General features: G+C 37.3%; 1 protein-coding gene and 1 long non-coding RNA gene across 3 annotated transcripts in view; one reads left to right on the top strand and one right to left on the bottom strand.

The window, feature by feature from the left end:
* The window catches only part of eif2b3 (eukaryotic translation initiation factor 2B, subunit 3 gamma), a 38,384-nt gene extending 24,421 nt beyond the window's left edge, over window positions 1-13,963 (top strand). Inside the window, exons 7-12 of the mRNA XM_079613127.1 lie at window positions 1,555-1,688; window positions 1,807-1,997; window positions 2,155-2,217; window positions 4,259-4,407; window positions 9,708-9,811; window positions 13,799-13,963. Of these exons, the coding sequence (XP_079469253.1) occupies window positions 1,555-1,688; window positions 1,807-1,997; window positions 2,155-2,217; window positions 4,259-4,407; window positions 9,708-9,811; window positions 13,799-13,851 (694 nt within the window). The 3' untranslated portion in view covers window positions 13,852-13,963. The remainder of the gene's footprint in view (window positions 1-1,554; window positions 1,689-1,806; window positions 1,998-2,154; window positions 2,218-4,258; window positions 4,408-9,707; window positions 9,812-13,798) is intronic.
* Window positions 13,964-16,843: 2,880 nt separating this feature from the next.
* LOC306998569 lies at window positions 16,844-19,992 on the bottom strand. Of its 2 annotated transcripts, none has more exons than XR_013797591.1 (6): window positions 19,909-19,992; window positions 19,155-19,215; window positions 18,998-19,051; window positions 18,842-18,897; window positions 18,603-18,743; window positions 16,844-18,429 (listed from the first exon to the last, which is right to left on the bottom strand). It is a non-coding gene; the product is annotated as an uncharacterized lncRNA (long non-coding RNA). The 2 variants fall into 2 exon arrangements; XR_013797592.1 differs by having other exon boundaries at window positions 18,994-19,051; window positions 19,909-19,932.
* Between the last annotated feature and the right edge of the window lie 4,274 nt (window positions 19,993-24,266).

Raw genomic sequence — 24,266 nt, 5'->3', positions numbered from 1 at the left:
TAAAAGCCTAAATAAAAAAAACTAAAATTGCTCCGTGTGCTTCATGACAAGCATCTTATCAGCACCACTTTCACATAACCAGTCTTCTCTTCATCTAGTCGTTCCGCTGTGTCTCTAATCTCAGAGAGTGTCCCTGTGTCCTCTACAGTCCACCCCTCCATTGCTCCCATAGCTCTCCATTCATCCTCTCCAATAGCCCTCCGTTCCCCTGCCCCTCCAGTCCCCTTTGTGCTCCTGTAACTGACATTGTGAGGCCGGGCAGCCTGCTGTAAAGTGGTGCCGTGCATGGCCTCTCTTAGGTCCTCTCCCGCTCACATACTTGAGAAAAGCGTGAGGCTTCTCTCCGCTTTGACATTTTAATTCGCTCTCCCCCTGATATAAATATCATTTCATCTAATCTGCCCCCTCCTCTCCCCTCTTTCTCTCATCAAAGTAGTTTGACTTTTTTATGCTGCCTTTTCTCTCTCTCGTTCACATTCTTTTTCCCCCCATCCATCCCTCCCTCCCTCCGTCTCGCTCGCTCTCTGTCGCCCTTGAGCCTGCAGTGCCATGGAGTACTAAAGGAGAAAATGGACATAGTAACTGTTGTTTCTCTCTCTGCATTCAGATGGAAATTCTAATCTTGCCTAAAAGAAAATAAAGAGAGAGAGGGAAAGAGAGAGACTGGTTTAAGGAGGTGGCGGAGATTTTGAATTGCTCCTCAAGCATACATGATTTTTTTTTTTTACAAACATGATTCAACTCTTTATACCTTCAGGAGACCATAAATTCAATTGTTCATTCAAATAAGAACATTACTCTTTTGCAGGGTCTGTGAATGCGGTTTAATATTGGATTTAAGCATTGTTTATCACATTAATATTGATAAATTAATAAAAATTATTTTCTTTTTTTAAATTAATTTATTAAATGAATCATCCAAATTTCCTTCCATTGGAACAATTCCGCTTTTAGCTTAATGCAATGTCTTCTATTGCCATACACTGCAATTCAAAAGTTTGGGGCCAGTAAGACTTTGCTGTTCTTTTAAACTTCCTCAAATAATTTGGAAAAAAAGGCATCAGTTATCACAAAAATATTAAGAAACACAACCATTTTCAACATTGATAATAATCATAAATGTATCCTGTGCACTAAATCAACATATCAGAATGATTTCTGAAGGATCATGTGACATTGAAGACTGGAGTAATGAGGCTAAAAAATTCAGCTTTGCCATCACATGAATACAATTTTAAATATATTAAAATTGTAAGCAGTTATTCTAAATTTCACAAGATTCACAAGTTTTTACTGTATTTTTGATCAAATAAAAGTAGGATTATTTTTTTTAAATCTTATCGACCCCAAACTTTTAAATAATGACTTCTAAAGCCACCTTTTGTAATGTCCATTCAGTACTTTACTCTTCTGTAATGTCTTTAAATCGGTTAAATGATTAATCAAAATGATTGAATAATGCGTAAATACGACTAGCATTTGCTGAGAGAAAAAAAATACTAAACTGATTTAAATCTCCAAAAAAAAATTTTTCTATATGCTTTTTTTTTACAGGTCTGTGACTTCAATCAGAGGAGAATTAGTGCCATATTTGGTGCGTAAGCAGTTCTCAAAGTCTTTAAACTCCCCAAATGCCACAGAGGATTCAGAGAAGAATCAAAAACAACAGGATGCTCACAACAATTTGGGTAAGCTTCCTCTTGTAATGACTCGCATTTGCACAATTCACATTTGTCAACCCTTAAGAGAGTGTTAAGTGTACATAATAAACGGTGACCTTTCACAAACTCATACACGTCTTCACAGAGCTCCTCAGCACAGGTAAAGATGAGCCGCTGCTCCAACTTGCCCGGGAGAGGTCGTGTTGGAACGATCATCGTGGAGACATGAGCGAGGCCTACCATGGCGGAAAGCTGCGCTGCTACGTTCACATCATGGAGGAGGGCATGTGTTACCGTGTGAACACGCTTGCAGCTTACATAGAAGCCAATCGTGTGGTGAGTTGCATAGAAGCCGAAATAACTGTTTTAATGGCACAGTTTTTATTAAATCTGTAAATAAGGTTATTTGTCCACTGTTAAAACAGTTGTTTGAGACACTGGTTCCGCTGTAATGGCTGCATTGAATTGTGGGATGGTTTCCCTTATCCCTTAGGCTCCAAAGCTATTTGACGACCCTTCAATCCATCCGACTGCTGTGGTCACAGAACGCTCTTTGGTGAGTCCCATAGGCACGTCACTAATATGTTGAGTACAGTAGGATAAAAAAAATTATATTTTATAATAAATCTATTGGTCACATTCTGCTATTGGAATAGAGTGCAACAGCCCCCCCTGCCCCCCTTTTTAGTGTTGCTGTGTCCGGAAGTATTTTTCCCATACATTTCTCCCATTGGGATTTCCAAAAAGTATTTTTTAAAGAGTAATAATCCAGTGAATCACAACAAATATTCAAAACCCTAACTTTAAAAATTATTCGAAAATCGCACCCCTCCCCCACATTCACACACACACATGCATGTATAGGCTACACACCAGAGCAAGTGAGCGAAGCGGAGCGGTGTGACGCTTAAATATAACTTCAACTTTAAACTAAAGTTTCATATTTGTTTAAATAATATAATGTTTCTTTTTTATTTCATCTGTTGTTTATATGAAAAGGGAACCGCATGAGATGAGTAAGATAGGATAATAAGATGCCCAATATATCAGGAGACATTTGGAGTGGGTCACACCCGTTTCACACATACTCCGTTTGCAGTGCGTATTTTTTTCCGTACCCATGTTAACAGATTAGAGCTTTCACACTGCACAGCACGCGGATGCGGTCCGGCGATCCGTTCCAGGTGCTGTGCATATACAGCAGTGCAGCGATCGTTTCGATGAACCGAAACTCAGCGTATAGGCTACTTCCTCACAGACCTGAGGAATATATCTATAGAAAGCTTGAAATGTCTGTGTGTATATATATATATTAGGGCTGTCCGTTAAACGCGTTATTAACGGCGTCAATTTTTTTATCGCGAGATTAACGCCTAGCAAACTTTGTAGTTTTTTTCACATGCTTTTGCAACAACTAGTAACGTTATTAAAACTACAACACCACACTGGATCTAGCTAGACCAGAAACAAAACAACAGCCACGCCGCACACACTTGTTTGGGTTTGCGAACCGGCCAAAGAGTGGACGAGAAGCGCAGCGCCGAGCCGCGTCTAGGACAACTGAGCGCGTCTAGCATATCGGACGCACGCTTTCTCAGTTTATGGCCAGCAATAAAAACGCTGAATGGCGCCGCCGGTGTGTGTACACTCATAGAGAATAATGTGTTCGAGTTTTAAATACGAGGCGCGGCGCTTCTCATCTGAACGTTACGTTTTGAGTGGAGGAATGATGAGCACGAGACGCCAAAGACCAAAGTGATCTGTGTGTTTTGTCGTTGTGAACTGAGCTATCATCGCAGCACGTCCAGTCTGAACTTGATGGCCAAGCACACACACAGCTGGTGCGTTTCTATAACGTTACCTCGTCAGTATTTCTTTCACCCTTTTATTGATGGACAGTGTTACATTGTGTGAGAGATTATTTGCTCCAAGTGAGAATGTTAGTGTGAAATTGAACACAGTATATGCCAATGTTGTTTTCAATAAAAAAAAACATTTGCACAAAGCAAGCCGATCCACTTTTCCATGTTGATAAGAGCATTAAAATGAGAAAAAATAATGGGACAAAAAGAAATCAAGAGACATTTAGAATAGATAAAAATGTGCGATTAATCGCGAGTTAACTAAGACATTAATGTGATTAATCGCGATTAAATATTTTAATCGTTTGGCAGCCCTAATATATATATATATATATATATACACTACACACACAGAGACATTTAAATATTTTGAGAGCATAGAAAGGTCTCAGTCTCGGTTTTAGTCATTCGCTGTGCTTACATAAAGACCAATCGTGGGAGTGGGCGGAGCTAAAGGATTTTTTTGGTGCTTTTTTTTTCATGTAGTTTTTCCAGTAGGAATTCTGCTGTTAAATACAGTTATTTAAAAAAATAAGCTGAAATAATACTGTCTGACTGCTTCAGCAGAAGCAAATACCATGGAATATCAACCTTGTAGCTCACAGTAGGTCTGTCTTTAAAGGTTTATAAGATATTATCAATTTCCCTATGGAAAAAATGTTTTTACTTCCAGAACCAGGCTGTTGCACTCCATACATTACTCCTAAAATAAAGTTATGCTGTCTCTTGTATTAGGTTGGAAGTGACAGCATTATTGGGCCATATTGTCAGATATTAGAAAAGACATCAATCAAGCGTTCAAATGTTGGCACATCAACCACGATCAAGGAGAAGGTGAAGATCATCAACTCCATCATTATGAATGGTGTCACTATTGAAGAAGGGTAAGTGATTCTGACTGTTTGTGAGAATATGATACAGAAAAAGCCTCTTTATGGGTAATTTATTTTTTAAATCAAACCCAAACAGGATGTTTAACAAAAGTAACGTTGTTTGCTTTCTTTGAATGTTGAAATATAATAATATTTGAATACATAGACCTACTAATAAACTAAATAAATAAATTAAATAAATAAATTGTTGCTGCAATAAAATGATGTCATATACATTCTAGAGACTTTTTTTAATGAAGAGTCTATACATTTTCCATTATCCTTATCCAGTGATCACAACTGACTGTAAGAGTAATATGGAGATTACTCCATATTGGGGAATAGTGGGGAAACTTGATTTTAAAATGAACATGATCTGAATTACATTATTTGCTTAAATCAATCAGACTTCAGACGGAGTAAGTAAAACGTATATTGCCATTCAAAAGTTAGAGGTTGAAAAGATTTTTGTATCCAGTCTTTAGTGCCACATGGTCTTTTAGAAATCTTTCTAATATGCTGATTTGGTGTTTCAGAAACATTTCATATTATACATTTTGAAAGTGGTTGTCGAATATTTGAGGAATAGAACAGTTTATTTTTGTAACAATGCAAAATTCTTTACTGTCACTTTTGATTAATTTAATCCATACATGTTTAAAAAAAAATCAAAATATTTTCTGACCCCAAACATTTTAACAGTAGTGTACATAGTCCACAAAGCTTTAGCAATTTAATACACCCCTGTGTTGTCCTGTACCATCCACAGTCTAGGATGACAGACAGATTGGCTGTCTCTAGTGTATTTAGTGGTCTGGATGAGATGTCCAGCATGAAGAAACAAAAGTTCAGATTTTGTCAGTTAGGTTAAAAGTGGGCTTGACGTAGAATTAATGCACAGAGACTCTGACCCGCTTCTGCCTGCGGGTGGTGTTGGGGTGGATGCTGCTGCTTTTTGTTGTGTTGAGAAAAAGCAGAAACTAGCGTTGTCAGACCCCTAAAGGTGTTCGCTGACCCTGAACAGCCCCCCTGTACAACAAATTAACAGAAAAGTGATGAATGTAGATGTAATGATTCCCAAAGAAACAAGTGTCTCGCTACAAGTGTTACATGCTCGCGAGTAAAAGAAGCCTCAGCAAACATTCACATCTCGCTAAACCCGGCCGACTCTTGTTCAAGGGTTTTACTCGCATGCTTCTTTTCTGAGATCATAGACTTGTGAATGAACAATGGAATTTTTTCTTTGCACTCCACTTTTTTTTGCCCAAACAATTTAGATTTAAGCTGATTCGGGTTAATGGTGATCTCACTTGCCATTGAACACAAACTGTCCCAAATCAGGAACCTGTTAGGTAGAGACAGAAGGGAAGAGCTTTGGTTTAAACCACTTTTTTCCCTTAAAAGAGGGAGGGAGGGAGGGAGGGGGGGCTGGGAGCCAATGTGGCGGCCCTCGTGTACGAATTAGCTTGTGCATGAAGAGCATAGTGAAAGAATATAGAGAAAGATAGAGGAAGGAAAGAAAGGAACAGCAACTCTTTCAAAACATAAAAAAAAGTAAGAAGGGATTAGGAAATCCCTGGCATTTAAAAGCGCCACTTGCATTTTTCGGCCCTTTGTTTGCATGTAGGAGTGGTTGTTTACAAAGCTCGGGAGGTCGGGTTGATGGGGGGGCTGATGGTGGCTTGTGTGGGTGGAAGGCGAGGAGGGGGGTCACAGCAAGGAGGAGCATAGTGTCAGTAATTAGTGGTATTTCAGCAACTACATCTTTGGTGGTCTCTCTGTTCAAAACTCCAATCCTTGTAATCTCCCATCTACCCCCTCTGTCACACCCGCTCCCTCTCTTTCTTCAAACCTCGCTCGCTCGCTCTTGCTCTTGTACACACCCGTGCACCTGAATAGAGCGCCCTGTGTAGCTGCCAATAGGAACCTGCCTCCGTCAGCTACAACACGGCCGCACTGTCCGACGCTCCTTGATCTGGAAAACGGGACGCCCTGTCCGCTGTCCCTGTTCCGTGAGGCAAAAATCTCGGAGTATGTTGAATGGTTGTGGTTGTAAATTTTGCATTACTTTATGGTTGGGGGAGAGTGTGAAATGGCACTTCCTGTAGGTCATGTGACATTTGGACGCTAAACCGCAGAAAGTAGCACTAAAACGCTTTTGTACGTCAGACGACGATGTTGTTTTTAATATATATGCTAATGCCGCCTAAAGGAAAATAAACCAAGCCTGGTGAAAACATTGAGGTATCAGGTTACAGATTGGCGTGGTGGTGATGCGGAGGGGGATGTAATAGGGTCGGGTGAGGAAAGGACAAGACCCTCAGCTGTGCAATTAGCAAAAAGACATGAAAGCTGAACACTCGTGGTAAATATGCTTCACCGCAAGAGAGTGCAGAAAAAGTTAAGAGTTGGCCCAGGCAAACCAAGTAAACATAAAACTGTGCAAATAAAGTTTTATGGTGCCAAAGCGATCCCAGGAAAATATTATTCTTTGTTTGGTGTAAACAGACAGCTGTGTGTGTGTGTGTGTGTGTGTGTGTGTGTGTGTGTGTGTGTGTGTGTGTGTGTGTGTGTGTGTGTGTGTGTGTGTGTGTGTGTGTGTGTGTGTGTGTGTGTGTGTGTGTGTGTGTGTGTGTGTGTGTGTGTGTGTGTGTGTGTGTGTGTGCGCGTGCGCGTGCGCGTGTGCGCGTGTGTGAGTACACTCAGTTCAAAGCCTAGCTTCCAAGCACTACGCTGTCTACAACTCATACACAAATATCAGCCCTTCAATTTGCTCAAAGTTCTAGACGTAAAACATATTTTTTTAAAAGCCATGTTACATATAAGCACTGTCAGTGCTTCTTTACTAATGTACGTCCTGTATTATTCTTTTTTTTTATGTAGAAAAGTATTTACTGCTTGATATCTAGTGTTGGAGATGGAGAAGTTTACACAAGACATGTTCTTTAGTTCAAAAACTGCTAGATGGAGTGCAGTGCAATGAAGTAGAACAGATCTTGATACCCCTCTACAATTTGGACTTAAGGGGCGGTCACACTATGCTTTTCATTACATTGACTCCCATTCATACTCATACGAATGCTGGAGAGAAACCCAAGCTCATGTGCAGATGTTTCACAGGTTTGGTTAACTCTAACCTGCGAATTCTTACTATGTACATCCGTGTGACCAATAGAAGATCAATAAGTCATGGCTAGCAGCGTTGCAGAAAAGTGGAGTAGATTGTATGATCTTCCATTTTGGATTTGATATTATATTTGTTATGTGTTAAATGTATGTTTTTAAAAAGACGCTGCAGTGCATGACGTCATATCACGGCCGTTGCAGTGTCCGAAGTGGCTTCATAACTTATGCTCAAAAGTCTAGTGTGACCGTGGCTTTAGACATATTTTAAGACTTTTCAGATGTCGTTTTGTTTTTTGATGTGTCCACATTTCACCATTCATTTTCCACCCTTTATGATTTCTTGTTGAATATTCTAAATTATGGATTTAAAATGGGTTATTGACAGTGAATTGGAAAGCCAGAAGTCAAAACTTTGTGAACAGCCCCTTAAGAATGGTTTGGTTAGGTGGTCTGGTGATTATGGACTTTGTAATATCCAGTCAATGGCTGAATGGTAAAATATAAAAGTTAAATGGTCATTTATTTGAACACAAAAAACACTTTTGTTAACTCGCTAAGTAGAAGTGGATATTAACCAGTATGGCAGTCTCAAAATGTGTATAATGTGTGTGTATGTATATGTACGGTATGTGTATGTATGCATGTGTGTGTATATATGTTACACCCTTTTGTGCGATTAATTGCATACTTATTGTGAAATCAAGCAAATATATTTTATCTTGTTTAACGTGTTTATTTTGTCATCATTTGCTATATCACGTTAAGTAAACTATCAGGTTGAAGGATGATTCTCACAAAGCTGTATTTTCTGCAAGGCAAATTTAGGTGTCTTTACAAAAAAGGACAATTAGAGACTCCAAAAGGACACAGAATCACCAAATGATATAAGGAGTCCATATAATTCATAAATGTATGCATATCAAAACACCCATAACAAAAAAAAAAAACATTGTAGAATAAAACTTTTCCAAATTCAGTGTGCAGTATGTGTAAGAGCTTGTTTACATTTTAGACTTGTCAAGTTGTGATACTGAGCAGAACCACATGGAGAGGCCAAAAAACAAACCTAAACTAACTGCCTTGACCTGACTGCATTACATGTCTACTAAACTAAAGCACACAGATCCATTCAGAATTATGAAACACTGCAGCATACTCATGACAGATAAAACCATTTTCCTGAATATGTGTGGAAACAATGTACTGCATAAATAAAGTTTGCGATCAGTGCGTCGAGAGCGCCGCACACAGTTTGCGCATCAATATAACGGACTCACACGTGCTTACTCTACGACTGAATGAATAATTGGATAGAAATGTCGCTTAATGGATAATTAGACTGAGTTTAGCAGCTTAAAAAGATCTGATCGCAAACAGAGAAGTGAAATTGGGTTATATTGGACTTCGACCGAAAACAGGATGTAAATACAGGTATTTGCTCTGGCTGAAATAACATAATTTTTATTAATATATTTCACATCTAATGCAGTCAGATTCACCCGTGTTAACTCTAAAAGAATCACTCAACATGGCTGGGCACTTGTATGACACATCAAGGATGTTAAGAGGCTAAAAGCAGGTTTAAAACTTGCCCCATTGAAGTCAACAGGGTGCAAATTTTAAAAAGAGGATAAAACGGTGTAGGCAACGCTGATTTTTGTCGTTGTTCTCTGTATTGACAGCACTCCAAATTTACCAAAAAATTAGCTCAATGTTAAAATTGACCGGAGTTCTCCTTTAAAGACAAAATATTTCTATTTCAAATAAATGCTGTTCTTATTCATCAAATAATACTGAAAAAATGTATCGGTTTCCACAAAAAAAGATCTGCACAACTGCAACATTGACGGTGCTTATGAAACATTTCTTATTATTATCAAGTTAGCATATTAGAATGATTTCTAAATGATCATGTGACTGAAGACTGGAGTAATGATTCTAAAAACTCCGCTTTGCATCACAGCAATAAATTACATTTTTAAATGTAGAAAATAGAACACAGTTATTTTAATTTGATATAATATTTAAAACAAATATATTTTTACTGTATTTTTGATCAAATAAATGCTGCCATGAGAAACTTTTCAAAAACATGAAAAAAATCTTACTGACCCTTAAAGATTTGAACAGTAGTGTGTGTGTTTGTTGTATGGACATTGAAATGACACTCATTCTCTTCCCCGCAGGTGTAACATTCAAGGTAGCGTGATCTGCAACAACGCAGTGATTGGCCGTGGAGCCGACATCAAGTACTGTCTCGTGGGGAGCGGCCAGCGCGTAGAACCAGAGGGTGAGAACGCTGCGGTCCAGCGCTCGGCGCGTTACACTACACGCACAAAAACACACACTCTAAACTTCTGTAGTTCCGCTGTGTTCATGTTAAATCCAGCCTTTTGTGTTTGTGTTTATGTGTGCACTCTCACGCCCATGTCTGCCTTTTCGTTTGTGTGATCTTGTGTGTGTATGTGCGTTTTAATCTGTTTTAATAGCGTATTAAAACCTAAGCTTGTGTGTACAATTGAGCTTTATTTTTTAATATGCTTAATCCTCGCAGTCTTAGATCACTGCGAGGTTTGTGTGCGTCTATTTGTGTGTGTGTGTGGCTTCAGCCTCTTGTATTCCGGGTGGTCCGCGCCTGGTCTCTAACCTCTCCATCAATGACAGTGCCTTAAGGCGGCCCTAAGATGTCCAGAGGCTGCACAGTCTAATTGACTGAACAACAGGGTGTTGCTGCCTCGACTGACCCGCTCTAACCCCTCCCCTGAAACATTTCTACATCTCCATCCCCCACCCTTCCATCATCACTCTTGAGCAGGACTCGATTAGTTGGCCATAACCTCTAAAAATGCCTAGGCTTATTGAAGTGCTCCCAGAAATCCCAAATTACAAGTTAGACCCCCTGTACTTCCCCCGACACACACCCGCCCTCAGGCTTCAGCACTTTAAGCGCACCGAGAAACCACGATTCAAAGTTATCCCAGAAAAACCCAGAGCAGAGGTTAATGTAACCTATTATTTAAAAAGCATTGCTTATAATAACTGTAATAAATTCCCTCCAGTAGCTGAGGTTGACACTCGCTCCTTTGTACACACGTTAAGTCAAAGAAAGAAAATAAGTTCATTAAAGAGTCGCTGCTTGTTTTTCATGCGTCTACCCTTTTGAAATAAAAAGGCTGATTTTCCTTTGAAGTTGATTTTTCTTTGAAAATTGAAAGGTTATAGTCAGAGTAGAGCTTAGATGTTATGGCAGATTAACATTTGTGCAGCTATTCAGAGGGTGTAATGTTTAAAATGAAAAACTATTTGGAAGCTAAATTGATATTAGAGACTTTGTATTGCCTATATTGTGATCGTCTATGAGCTGTTTTTAAGACAATATCAGTCTAACTTGACAATATCAAGTCCCGCCCCCCTCCCAATTCAAACAGTGGGCTTTTTTCATTGACGGATTACAAAAGTGCTTAGCAGTTGAATCTTATGAAAACTTCCAAGAAACGCATGTCATATTTCATATAAATTATATATTACATTAGAAAAAAATTCATTTTAGTACCATTCATGTGGAGGAGAAATGCATTTAATAATCAAAATAGTGTAATTGTTTTTTATTTATTACATTAATTGTTAATGTGCAGGTTTTATTTATGTATTTATTCATTTATTTTAATTTTGGGATTTTATACATATATTATTTACACAACCATTCAGTAGTATTTTTAAATCTCTCATGCTCACCAAGGCTGTATTTATTTGTTAAAAAATACAATAAAACTGATTTAATTAAATATGATTACAATTTAATATACTGATTAGCATTCGCGTTTGTTAGCGTTGTTTAGTATTTATTTGAATTCGAGATCTTAAATATTTATCAAATATTTCTAATGTTTTAAATGTCTAATGTTTCTGTCACTTTTGTCACAATTGAATGCATCCTTGCTGACAAAATAATGATTTTCTTTAAACAAAAAATCTTACTGACCCAAAAACAATTCTGTATACACTATACTGTCCAAAAATAATGTTCTTTTATTATTCATATTTTGGGTGAAGTATAACACACAGTTCTTAAATGATGTTTAAAATGTTCTTCTTTTTTCATCTGAAAAAGAATAGCCTATACTGTTTAAAGGGGTGGTTGAGTATAATTTCACTTTTCTAACTTTAGTTAGTGTGTAATGTTGCTGTTTGAGCATAAACAACATCTGCAAAGTTACAATGCTCAAAGTTCAAAGCAAAGGAAGATATTTGCTTTTAAAGAAAAGGACTACAACAAACGGCTGGTAGGGACTACATGACATTCCTCCCGGGTTAGTGACATCAGCAAGTCTATAATGTACATAAACCCCGCCCCCTGAACACGCATGTTGAGAAGAGGAAAAGTTGTTGTATAAGAGTACATTTGTGAGGCAGCTCAAACTTTAGCATCTGTTTTTTCACATGCAATAGAAAGTCACTCTGTGTGCATCTCACAACAGTTCCTATATGAGCGCTTTATAGATTACCGTGACAGAATATGCTAATTGAAGATAGTTAACTCCACATCAGCAACATAAATTCATCAACTAACTCAACTAACCATTCAGAGACGTCCTGTTGCATTCTACATGTTGTCACTTCTTCTAGAGTCTCTCCATCTTTGTCTGACTCCGTTTTAACATTAAAGGCAGAACAGTTTCTGTCATTTTAGTGTGTCTGTGTGAGGTAATCGCAGCTGCTAACACACATGAGCTCTTGAAAGCCCGCCCTCTGCAGCAGCTCATTTGCATTTAAAGGGTCAGGCACAAAACTGTGTTTTTTTTGCAAACTCTCAAAAAGTGACAACTTTAACATGCTATATAAAAATATATTTTGTATTTTTGTGCTAAAACTACACACACACACACACACACACACACACACACACACACACACACACACACACACACTGGGGACATCAGAGATTTATTTTACATCTTGTGAAAAGGTCATTTTACCACCCATTTAAGTTGGATTTGTCTGTCTCAGATTTTGGCCTAATCAATAAAAAAGTGCTAATATTGGTCAATACCTGCACATTACCACATGAGATCCGCCAGTTTTCAGTCTACATTTTATTTAAATGTCTGATTACACTTAGAGCATATGCAATTCTAGATGAAGAGCTTTTGAATTAAAACTTTTATTACAGACAAATCCATGTAGATTTATCCATCAAAACATTGTCAGCTATAGCATAAAAATTGTCGGGATCAGTCATAATCAGTACATGCAAAGATTTGTATTCACTTGTAGTTCATATGTTCCCCCCACATTGGACTCTGGTACACTTGTAACCTTTTTAAACAGCTGCTGAGTGATTAGACGACTCTTAGTAGACTTTATAGCTGTTCCACTATGGTGGTCTAATACAGTCAGCTTCACACACACTCTCTCTTTCTCTTCCGTCTCAATGTCTTTCTCTCATTCACTCTCACTCTTTCTGTTCCCGTCCTGTTTACCGCTACTGGCTGTTCGCGTGTGTTAGCCACAAAGGAGTGATAGACATCTCATAAACTCTAGCCGAACACTTTCTCTATAAGGTCCTGTGTTCCAGCATCCTTGTCCTTAGGGGATTGAGCGTGTTGGGTTATGGCTGCTAAAAGCATCACAGGTCCTGGAGACGGGGTTGTACGGCCAAGACCACCCGGCCTGCCGCTCGGCACCGTGTTGTAAGGTGCAATAGATTTGCAGGTGCTACGGAGGCTGATGACATGTACCTTTCCTCAGACTGTTTAGACTCCCTTGTTCCAACCTTCTCTCTTTGTGTTCGTCCCTCTCGCTCGCTCTTTCTCTCTCTCTCTCTCTGGCATAGCACGCTCTATTTGTCTTTCCCCAAACTCCGAACACAAAAACAGTCTTTTGTGCAGATTCCTTCACACTAAAATATGTCTTTATATGGATCATTAATCTTGCTCTCAAACGTTTAGTTTGGAATAGCCACATTCGGCAAGAGGATATCATCCTTCCTAAGCGAGTGTGTATAAGCCTGACACATTTGTAAACTGTTTGCTTGTCAGTATGTGATGGAATGGCACACAAAGGTAAACTCTAGATGTGTATATATTTTTTTTCAATTTAAACTTGTTTTCCTATCTTTTGATTCATTGAAACAGTCATCATATCAATACAATGCTGAAGCGACTCGTTTGAATTAAAGCAGAGTTTTGAATCTGAACAGAACACACAGCTCATCTCCTTTGAGGCATGGCAGATTCCTGACAACTCACTCTGAGAATCTTGTTCTGTCCCCTCACAGCTGAAAGAACCAATGAGGTCATCGTTGGATCAGACCAGCTCATGGAGATCTAGAACCCTGGAGATGGATCACAGGCCCGAAGACGCCCAGATCAACCTGCTTCCATGTGCATAACCCCTGCACAGGATCCATTTTTTATATGTCCAAATAAAAATGGATTTATTTATCTCAACACTTCTGTTTTTTGTTTTTTTTGTTATTCTCTCACCAGTTTGGTATGTGGAGTCGCTTGCGAAAAGTACCATTTAATTTATACCACTTTAAAAGTTTAAAATTAAAATAATGCAATCAATTTAATGTTTCTTATTATTATAAGTAATTTTTATTAGTAGTATTGTTTATTATTATTATTATTATTATTATTAAATATCAATTGTTAATATTATTAAAATGTAATTTGTTAATTATTATTTTTAATTAATTTAGTATTGTTGTGGTTGTTATCAGTGCTGATGTGTTAATAATAATAATAAATGCACTTAACTTAAAATCATATTATTACAAACATTTTGTAATGATAAAATAAACAACTGACATAATAAGGATTTATTGTGGTGTAATACTTACAAATTGTAGTCCATTACTGAATACAAATGACATCTAAAAAAATAGTTGTTAGTAATGTAATCTGTTACATTACACGTTTTGGGTAATATAATCGGACTACTTTTTTGATTACCTTTGACCTACTTATTGCAAACATTGATTTGAATGGTATCATATTTTGTGTTAACCAAATGAAGTGTATTAAAAATCAGGGGCTTTTGCTAACTAGGTTTTGGGATGGATAAGTTTATTCATAAATTTATGAAAAGCCTAATTAGATCAAGTTAAATTATAAACTAAAAACCCTAAATAACCCAGATTAAATATTTAAATTTTTATGCTATGCAGTGCCTCAATTTTCCATGTAATTAGTTGCCTGACTATAAAGAATTATGGAGAATCAAATAATTCTGAATAATTTACAGCCATTTTGTGATTTAATTATTATAATTAATCATGTAATTAATAAAAAAGTAACTTAATTCCAATTGTACTATAATGTAATTACAAGTATTTAATTTCTGTATTACTTCAGAAGTTATTTAGAAATTTCATTTAATCAGTTACTACCCAGCACTATATATTTCATGATATTGGCGTGGTATTGCGTCATGCATTCATAAATCTGAGTTATGTGGTGTAAATGCATATAAAGTGTTAGATATATTGAAACTGAGTTTATAAAATGTTTTTGGTTGCAGTTGTTGATCTTGGTGGGTGTCTGTGTAGTTTGGTTGTGGTTGTTTGTCCAGTGGATATCCCATCACCCATCTGCGTGACCACCGTGACTGGGACTGCATGCTCTGGTGCTGAAAGGAACAGATAACCACAATGGGGATAAGTTTATTTGTACACAAAAAGACTGAAAGAAATGGACCACCCAGTCAGACAGGGACTACTAACAGTTTCTTTTGCTCTCCAATACTTGCAGGCTTTCACAAAACGCCTAATAGGAGTACTTCCTAAAGATTTTCCTCTTTGCTGTCAACGATTTATAGCATTCCAGCACTTGTGCATCTCTTAAATTACAGGTCCCAGGTTCCCTGGTGACGATGGATTCAGAGCCTGAGGAAGAAGCTCTGAATCTCTGTGTGATTTATTACTATTCCAACTTATTGTTTTTAGGGCCAATCCTAGTCATTTAGTGTCACCGGTGGAATGATTGCACGTTCAATGTCTTTAAGCGGAAGCTTTGTTTTGGGGCGTATTGAAATATTTCACAGTGACATCTCTTTCGTGTTTCCCTGTCTTTAAATCCATAAAATAATATGTGTATTTTTATGAGATTGTCACTGTTCCATTCGTCCTCCCTTTTCTCCTCATTATGATTCAAGACTTTTGGCAGATTAAGCTTATTGCGATCCCTCAGTAGTGTTGACGTCACCCCCCCACCCCCAAGTGGCTTAATAACATTTTTTTTAAATAATACATTTTTCCCCGGAGACACATAATGTTTATAAGATTGTTTGGTCCTATATGATACATTGCACACGTTAAGTAGAAATGAAATAATTAAAATCCCCAAATGCCCCAGGCTCTCTCTGAATGCTTGTCATCTGCTAATACGAAACATGTGTCCTCCATTTTGTCAGTGTGATAACTAATCAGATGTCGTGCCCTTTGCCCCCTCTCGCCGCAGTGTCCACGCTCGGACCACCAGACCTGGCTCAGGAGATGTGGCAGCAGTTGTTTTTCAAAGGTTTGTATATTTAGACAAAGCCTCCCAGAGTTGGAGTCCCCATGGCTGTGTTGGTTTGGAGCTGTGCGGAGCTGTGTTCAGTGTCATTCCCCACCCTTTGGGCCAAATGTGACAGATGCTTGTGTTTTCCTGGGCCTGGGATCAGATGTCAGCTGACAGATCATATATCAGGCCCACCTCGCTGTCTCTGTGTAGCTTCCAGCCTGGATTTCTAGACCTGTTTGGAAGAAAGCTGAGGTTCAAGATGACTCAAACAGAGTCAAGCACGCCATTTAAACAGGTATTTTAAATGTATGCATACACACACTACTGGGGTCAGTTATCTATCAATCTATCTATCTATCTATCTATCTATCTATCTATCATCTGTCTATCTGTCTGTCTGTCTGTCTGTCTGTCTGTCTGTCTGTCTTTCTGTCTGTCTGTCTGTCTGTCCACAGATCACAGGAATAAATTCCATTTTAAAATGTATAAAAATAAAAATGCACTGTCCTCAAACTTTTGAACGATAGTGTTTATATTGTAGAGACCTTACAAAAAAATACCATGATCTACCATGAAAAAATCATTATTTTACAATTTGATCCATTTATTATTATTAATAAGAAAATAATATATTTTTTATAAACAATTATTTGTAATGTAGAAACATGGATTTTTCTGTAAAAGTTCTTTGTAACTATGTATTGTGAAAAGTGCTATACAAATAAATTAATTGAATTGAATAAAAAAAATTTTTTAAACATCTGAAATGTGTGCGTGTGTACACTCAAAAAAATATTTAACCCCAAAAGTTAAAACTTATGTATTTCAATTACATGTCAATTTTCCATCCAATTTAATCACATAAATCCAACGTAAAAGTTAGCATTTTATTTAAACTTCACCATCATGTTCAGTTGACGTGAATGAATTAAATAGTTGTTATGTGAACCGATGAACTTTGATTTAAGATTGTGTATTAAATAAACTTTACTCATTTAAAATACATTGTTGTTATTTGCTTTATATAACTATCTTACATTTCCTTAATTCTATTAAATAAACGGTCAAAAACATGTTAAATTTTCAAACATTTATTGTGTGCAATTGCTCCATAAGTCAAAAGAAACATCCAGTCTGACAAAAGAAACTAAAAAACCCAAGCAGGACATAATACAGCACTTTACAAATTAATACAACTGTTTTGGTTTTATGCATCCTCCCAAACTGTTCTTTCTGTGGTTATTACTCATGTTACACTTTTTAGTTTTAAACCTGTGTGCCAAGTAACAGGGATCCAAATTTCAACATCAAACATTTTCACATTTTCACGGTTAACATTTTGATATCACTGCATAGTACAGTAATCAATTTGTGTTTTCTTCTGATTATTTTCTTTAAAATTATCTATTTTTCTTATATGCCAAAAATCATTAGGATATTAAGTAAAGATCATGTTCCATGAAGATATTTAGTAAATTTCCTACCGTAAATATATAAAACATTTATTTGTGTGAGTGAATACAGCACAATCGTGAACATAAATGCACAACTTTAAAGGCAATTTTCTCAACGTTTAGATAGTTTTGCCAAATATTGTCACATCCTAACAAACCATACATCAATGGAAAGCATATTTATTCAGCTTTCATGTGATGTATAAAACTCAAGTTCAAAAAATTTACCCATGTGACTGGTTTTGTGGTCCAGGGTCACATATAACATATACCACGGTTTCACATTTCAACATTTAGGCCAGAAATAATTGTCCTACTCACTGCTGAACTTGATTTCAGCTCTCTGAAGCTGAATTTCTGTTCTTGGCTATAACAGTCTCGGCCTTGCTGCAAAACGAGTCATCAGATAAGTTCCTGGACTGAGCCAATAGTACAAGGGCTAACATCTCTCGTGTCAAGAGTATCAGAGCTACAAAAGCAGGAATGGTGCATTAGGTACGCAGTCTCTTGTTGGAGTTAGTGTCATCAGTCCGTTGAAAAATTCCTTTCAGGGCATCCCTGTCTTAACAGCTGAAAAAGTTTTCAATCTCCCTTCAGTTGTTGAAAACATCTAGGCAAGAAGTGAATGTCCTATTCACTGAAAAGTTTTAATTTTAAGTGCATGAACCTTTGTGGAAAGCTTGCTGCCATCCAAATTCATCAGTACCTTTTGAAAGAATTCAAACGAGTTTGAAACTTGAGGGTAGCTTAAGTTGAGAGCGTAGATCAGTCCAAACAGCATTACCAATCCAAAGGAAACTCTTTAAGTGCTGTAGTAGCTGCACACCCTCTATCACTACTCCAACATCCTCTGGCTCGTCCTCAGCACCATCACCTTTTTTACAGATCACAAAAAGCCCCAGAATGGTCTCTGAAATCCCTCTCTCAGCTTATTCTGGATTGCAGTCCTAAGCCAAAACAAAAAAACAATTTACATTTTTATTAATTAACACTGATAAACACTGATTATAGTGTGTATATATATATATATATATATATATATATATTATTTTCTTTTCTTTTTTTTTCTTTATATATACAATGTGTAATTAGTTATAAAATAAAATGCAGTTTACCTCACCTTGTCTGCAATTGCCATATTGTGTGATATCTTCTGTCCAGAAGCACCACCTCTGCTGTTGAAAACCTTGAGATTTAGTGCACCTGTCCAGCTGCGCCAAGAACTTTGACATAAGTGGCACAGTTGTTATCCTGCATTTATCTGAGGAAAAAAAGGGAAATAAAGATGGGCATGACAATAGGTATATTGTGGAGGAATTCATAATAATTTATTCTTGTGTAAATATCAATAACACTTACTTAATTTACTGTGAGCAGTGCAGGCCCCCTGGTTTGTAAATCAGACACCAATTGTCCTAAAAGTGCAAAGACAATTACTATATACACAAAGATGCCTGAACCTAGCCCCAAAATGCCCATGTTTAAGCTTAGAATGTTTCAATAACTCATACCTACTGGATAATTCTGTGCCACACACTTTACATGCCCACATTCCCAAAACTCTCATATCTGAAATTCAAAAAAAGAGAGAGAAAACAACAGATATCACACTTTTGCAAATAAATTAAACAAGTCAAGATTAATTTTATTACAAAGAAAAAAATACACATACCGTAATTGAGTGATTGTGCCAAACCGGAGCCAGAAATGTTGTAATTTTGTCGATGAGAACTCTGAAATAGCAAAGACATATAGCCTAGTTTATTTATTTTTTTAACTTTAATGAAATTACAACTCAGCATGAAAAATGAAAGCATGCTCTACTTAATGGAATCCTTTTAACCTTTGCATGTAGATAACTTTAATATAGACTACGGTCGATTAAGTATGTTTGTGCAACGTTTTGGCATTTTCAAAGGATTTTTAAAGCAATGTAAAAAGTAGGCCTAACGTTAATTAGATGACAAGTTGTTATACAAAAAATGACGCACATATAGTCAGTCGACCATCTTAAAATGATCAAAGTTACAAATATTTTTCAAGATATTTGTTTTAACGAGAAATCCTATACAATTGTAACGTTACCTACATAACCTTCAAATAGGCCTAACGTTACGTTCGTTCGATTGACTGATTGTGCAAGTTTGTAAATCGAGATCACGGAGCCGTTATCAAAAATCATACGTGTAATCTGCCTAAATGCAAAAATAATACACCTAGTCAGTCAACAATAAATCTTAATAAATAGCAGTTAACGTTAACTTACTGTTTATATAGGCTAACGTTAACTGGAAAGGCCGGAAAAGTTCATTCGTCTGAAGTGCAGTCACGGCGAAACTAAGATATTTATTTAATCAGATCGATTAAATTATACAAATAGTTGATGTTGAAGTCCAAATCATTTATAAATATAGAAAATATCTTACCTTTTCGAGTATTCCGCATGTTCACGCAAATCATTGGCGTCGAGTCTTGAAAATGCGCCTCCACCGACTTGCCGCCTTCAGAGTGTTTTTTTTTTTTTTTTTTTTTACTCTAATGCGCATGCGCACCATCTGAAATTGCCCCTTATGGCAACAAATCAAGTATAGTTTATGTAATTTGATCAATTTGGACTTGGATCCATTACATTCATGTTGTGTAAGAGTAATTCGCAACAATAATGGTTATTTTATACATATTTAAATATATTTTATTTAAATTGTTTGCTTAAATTCAATTAGTGGCCAGAATCATTTTTTTGAGTGTAGACATATTTCAGATATGTTTTGTTTTCTCAATTAAAAACAAATTAAGATTTTATTTTAATTATTTCTTTGCCATGCTTTTTTGGCATTATGAAAAATATTACCACTGACAAGTATTTTTCACTATAGCAATGTCAAAAAAGCAATGCAAAATAAATATAAATGTACATTTAAAGATGTCGTGGAAGCTTCTGTTTGAGAAGTTTAGATGCGAGCTCCACTGTAAACGAAGACACTAATGTGAACAGGCCTGTGGGTAAATTGCAGTAAGTACTGTACTTGTGAGTTGTCATAAATCATAGAGACTTGGTTATAGCTATGCAACTTGTTACATCCAGAGGTCTTAAGAAGTATCGTGTACCATGAGAGCCAGTGACCTGATTGACCAAATGACAGGCACAGTCGAGCCCTTTGCTCTGAGGGACTGTATGAATGTATGTGTGTGTGTGTGTGTTTTGGGGGTAGGCGGTGTGTGTAGTCGGTGGGGAGGGGTTGGAGAGATGGCTGAAGGCTTGAGCATGGTGGAGGGTGGTGAGAGGCTCGGTGGCCACCCAAGTGGCAGAAAACCTGCATGTTTTCTGCTGACCCCTACACATTAACAGAACACTTCCTCAATTTGTCTTCTGTGTTCTTGAGGCACAAACGAAATTTCCTCTCTTTTTCGCCTCCTTTTAAGACGCCGCATCCCCCACAAGCCTCCTGCAAACCCTCACGCCCACCTTCAGTGCACACACACTTAACAATTAGTACTTTCTTACTGCTGAACAAAGACAGTATGGAAGCTGTGTGGCCTGTAAAGGCCAATAACCTCTATGACATGTGAGGGACTGCGTGCTCTTTGAAATGAACATACTGGCTGCTTTACAACGCTCCCCAGGACGCTCGCTAAATAACATCGGAGCTTGTTTATCTCGCACGACCCCGGCGATGTTACACCCCTGTGACTGGTGGCTCTGTTCCTTCTGTAAGGAATCCATAGACTAATCAGAACACTTCTGATTCTCAAAGATGTAGTTAAAGCGCTTCTATGCAAAAGATTTGTAATGATCCAAAAACGGTTAAACCGTTGCGCTTATTGAGTCAAATTTGGAGCAGTATCAGAGAGCACTACTTTTGTGTCATGCACCTGTACCCAACTTTTTGGGTTGGATGTGCACAATTTCTGCAATTTAGTCATTGGATTGAGTATGTTTGTAGTTTTAGACGAGGCTTGATTCATTCTATTAAATACATACAGAATGTATACATGCACTCCAAAAGGGATTAAATAAGTAGAGAGATATCAGTAAGAAAACAAAGGGATCTGATTTCATCTTGCCACCTGCTAGTTTTGTCCCAACAATACCCCTGTTAAAGGGCCACAAACAAAGACGGCTGAAAAAGTTTTTTAAGCGAGCCATTCATTACGATGACAAAGGGCAAAGAAATACATTATCATAATTAATCTTATCTGTAGCTGTGGGTGGCGGGTCTTTTCCTTTTGAGACTGATGGACCCTTACAATGCCAACATGTACACATCAGTGTGTCACAAAGCACTTTGGGGGCTAAGAATATTTTAAGCTTTGTAAACATTCGCCAAACAAGTCCTGAATGTTAGCTGGAGGCTAGTGTCTCCCCATGCTTTTATCCACATCAAAACAGTCAGCCACTGGCAATCTGAATACAAAATTTGACTTCCTTTCTTAAGGATATTTCCAGAGCACAATGGCACAGGTTTCTAGTATCTCTAGTTGTGTGGGGGGGAAAAATCCACATTGCTTATTTAATGTGAATGGCTGTGGCTGAAACATTTAATATTATTGCTTTAATATCAAATATGATGTTGTTTTTTTCTTTTTCTTTTGGGATCATTTTCTAAATTAGTCAAGGTTCTGGTTTTGAAATATGATAATTGTCACTTACAAAACATGTATTTTTTTTCCCTAAATATTAGGTTCAGGCTTACAAAAATGCCATGTGAATTATAGCACTCTCATTGCGGTAGGTCTTTTCCCCTCTCTGTCCATGTGTATATTTATGTACGTATATGTATATTCTCTATATGTAATTATGCATTTTTTTATATATATAATGTATTATTACTTATTTATTATAACTATTAAAAATATATGCTTTTGCTTGGCAATATTGTAGTACAACTGTCATGCCAATTAAGGTGTGTGTGTGTGTGTGTGTGTGTGTGTGTGTGTGTGTGTGTGTGTGTGTGTGTGTGTGTATATATATAATGGTATTGACGCCAGTGAGCATCATTACTTTCTGATACCATATATCAGAAGGTAATGATGCTCACTGGCGTCAACTACCATTAGAAGCTACTTGTCTGGTAGTTTCAAAGCAATTCGTTCATGGTGCTGATGCCTTTATAAGATAAATAAATTCAGCCCTGAAGCTTTTGAGGAAAATAAACACGTCTTTGCCTGCGGAGCCTCTCAGCTGTCGTTTGATAGCCGTGCTTCGTTCTTTTGGAGCTTACCTTTACACAAGCAGAAACGGGCTTTGGCCGTTTATGTTTAGGGGCTGTGTGATGGCAGATTTCTGGACAGCGCATGGTCATCTCCCCAGTTTATTTATCCAAGGCCTCTAGACCTCGGCCCGGACCTCCCTCAGTTTGTTAGGCTTAAAGGGGCCCCCTACCGCATGGAGCAATTCCTCAGATTCCACATTAGCTCCCATTCCCAGCTGCCCTTACCCTCATCAAATTAAACAATTTCGAGAAATGCGCTCAGTGTTGCCATAGTATACACGCATACATGCCCTTGTGCTTTCCCTTATGTCAATAGTTCTGTATACTAAAACAATCTGTTTGAAGTAATATCCTGACTACAACCGTATTACATTAAATAATCATTAAATGACAGGTGGAACAGATTGCTCATACGGAGATTATAGTTTGCACAAAACCAAGGGCACTTGAACTCTGTACAACTTCTTATCAACTTCTGTATAACACATTTGAATATGAGACACTCACGTCTGTATATGATGAGTTTGCATATAATTTGTCTTTATTGTTATTTTTTTGCTGACAGAAATGAATAGAATTACTGTTGTTGCATCAGTGTGCTTAAATTTACCAAATCTGTGCATGGCTGTACAATTGAATTAATTGAATGATTTAATTGAATGAATGATCCATTCATAACTGAACCAATCATCTCAAACAATATTGATAAGTTTATCACTAATTGGAATGGACTTGACCCTGTCATTATGGAATATCTAAAACCCACTATCCTAGACCTTAGATCATGTACTAATGGTAGATATAAGAATGACAAGTTTAACTGCTGTCCTAAATATAGTCACAGTGGTAACAATGTGCATTGTTTGTTGTCGTTTTTTTACCATTTTGAATTGAATTAAAGAAAAACTCTTGAGCAGAAATATCAGAAATTTTGACAAGTTAAATGTTAACTTAAATAGAGCCAAGTCCTGAGTGTAGCTAGCACACAAGGAAAATGTGCATTTCTTTTGACATTGATTGATTTGTTTGACAGCTAAGCTTAGCAAAAGATACATTTACTACAAGTGAGTAATTTTTTATTCAAGCCATTTTACTCATCAAAATCCCAGAATCAGTGCATTTTGTTCATCTTTATTATTGTGTATTTATTGTTGCAATTTTGTTACAAATAATACTATTTTATTAACTTGTTCCTATTATTTTATTGGTTTTCCTACGTTTTTGAAAGTATCTATGAGGCCAGAGCAGATTAATTTGTAAAGTCTCCTTCTGCATCTGACTGTCAGTATAAAAGAAATGTGTGGCTGTAGTATCAATAGATGGCCTGTGTGATAGCGTGTTAAAATACGAGCTGAGGCTATTGGGAATGTGCAGAGCGGAGCAGCAGTGCAGTGAAAGAGCTCCTCTAGCACTTCCCCCTCCCGGCGCTGATGTGAGGGGCTGCCTGCCTGGGTGGTCTCCCTCTCTCGCCACTTTGGTGAGCTGTTGCTTAGCAGCTAATAATAGGAGATGTTTGCAAAGTAATTTGCCTCTTCCTCGGCCAATGAGAACCAGAGCACTTTTCCATCAAA

This window comes from Phoxinus phoxinus, assembly GCF_949152265.1.
Source record: "Phoxinus phoxinus genome assembly, chromosome: 5".
Lineage (NCBI taxonomy): Eukaryota > Metazoa > Chordata > Actinopteri > Cypriniformes > Leuciscidae > Phoxinus > Phoxinus phoxinus.
Note: the sequence above shows the minus strand (reverse complement) of the source record. Positions and strands in the feature narration are given on the sequence as shown.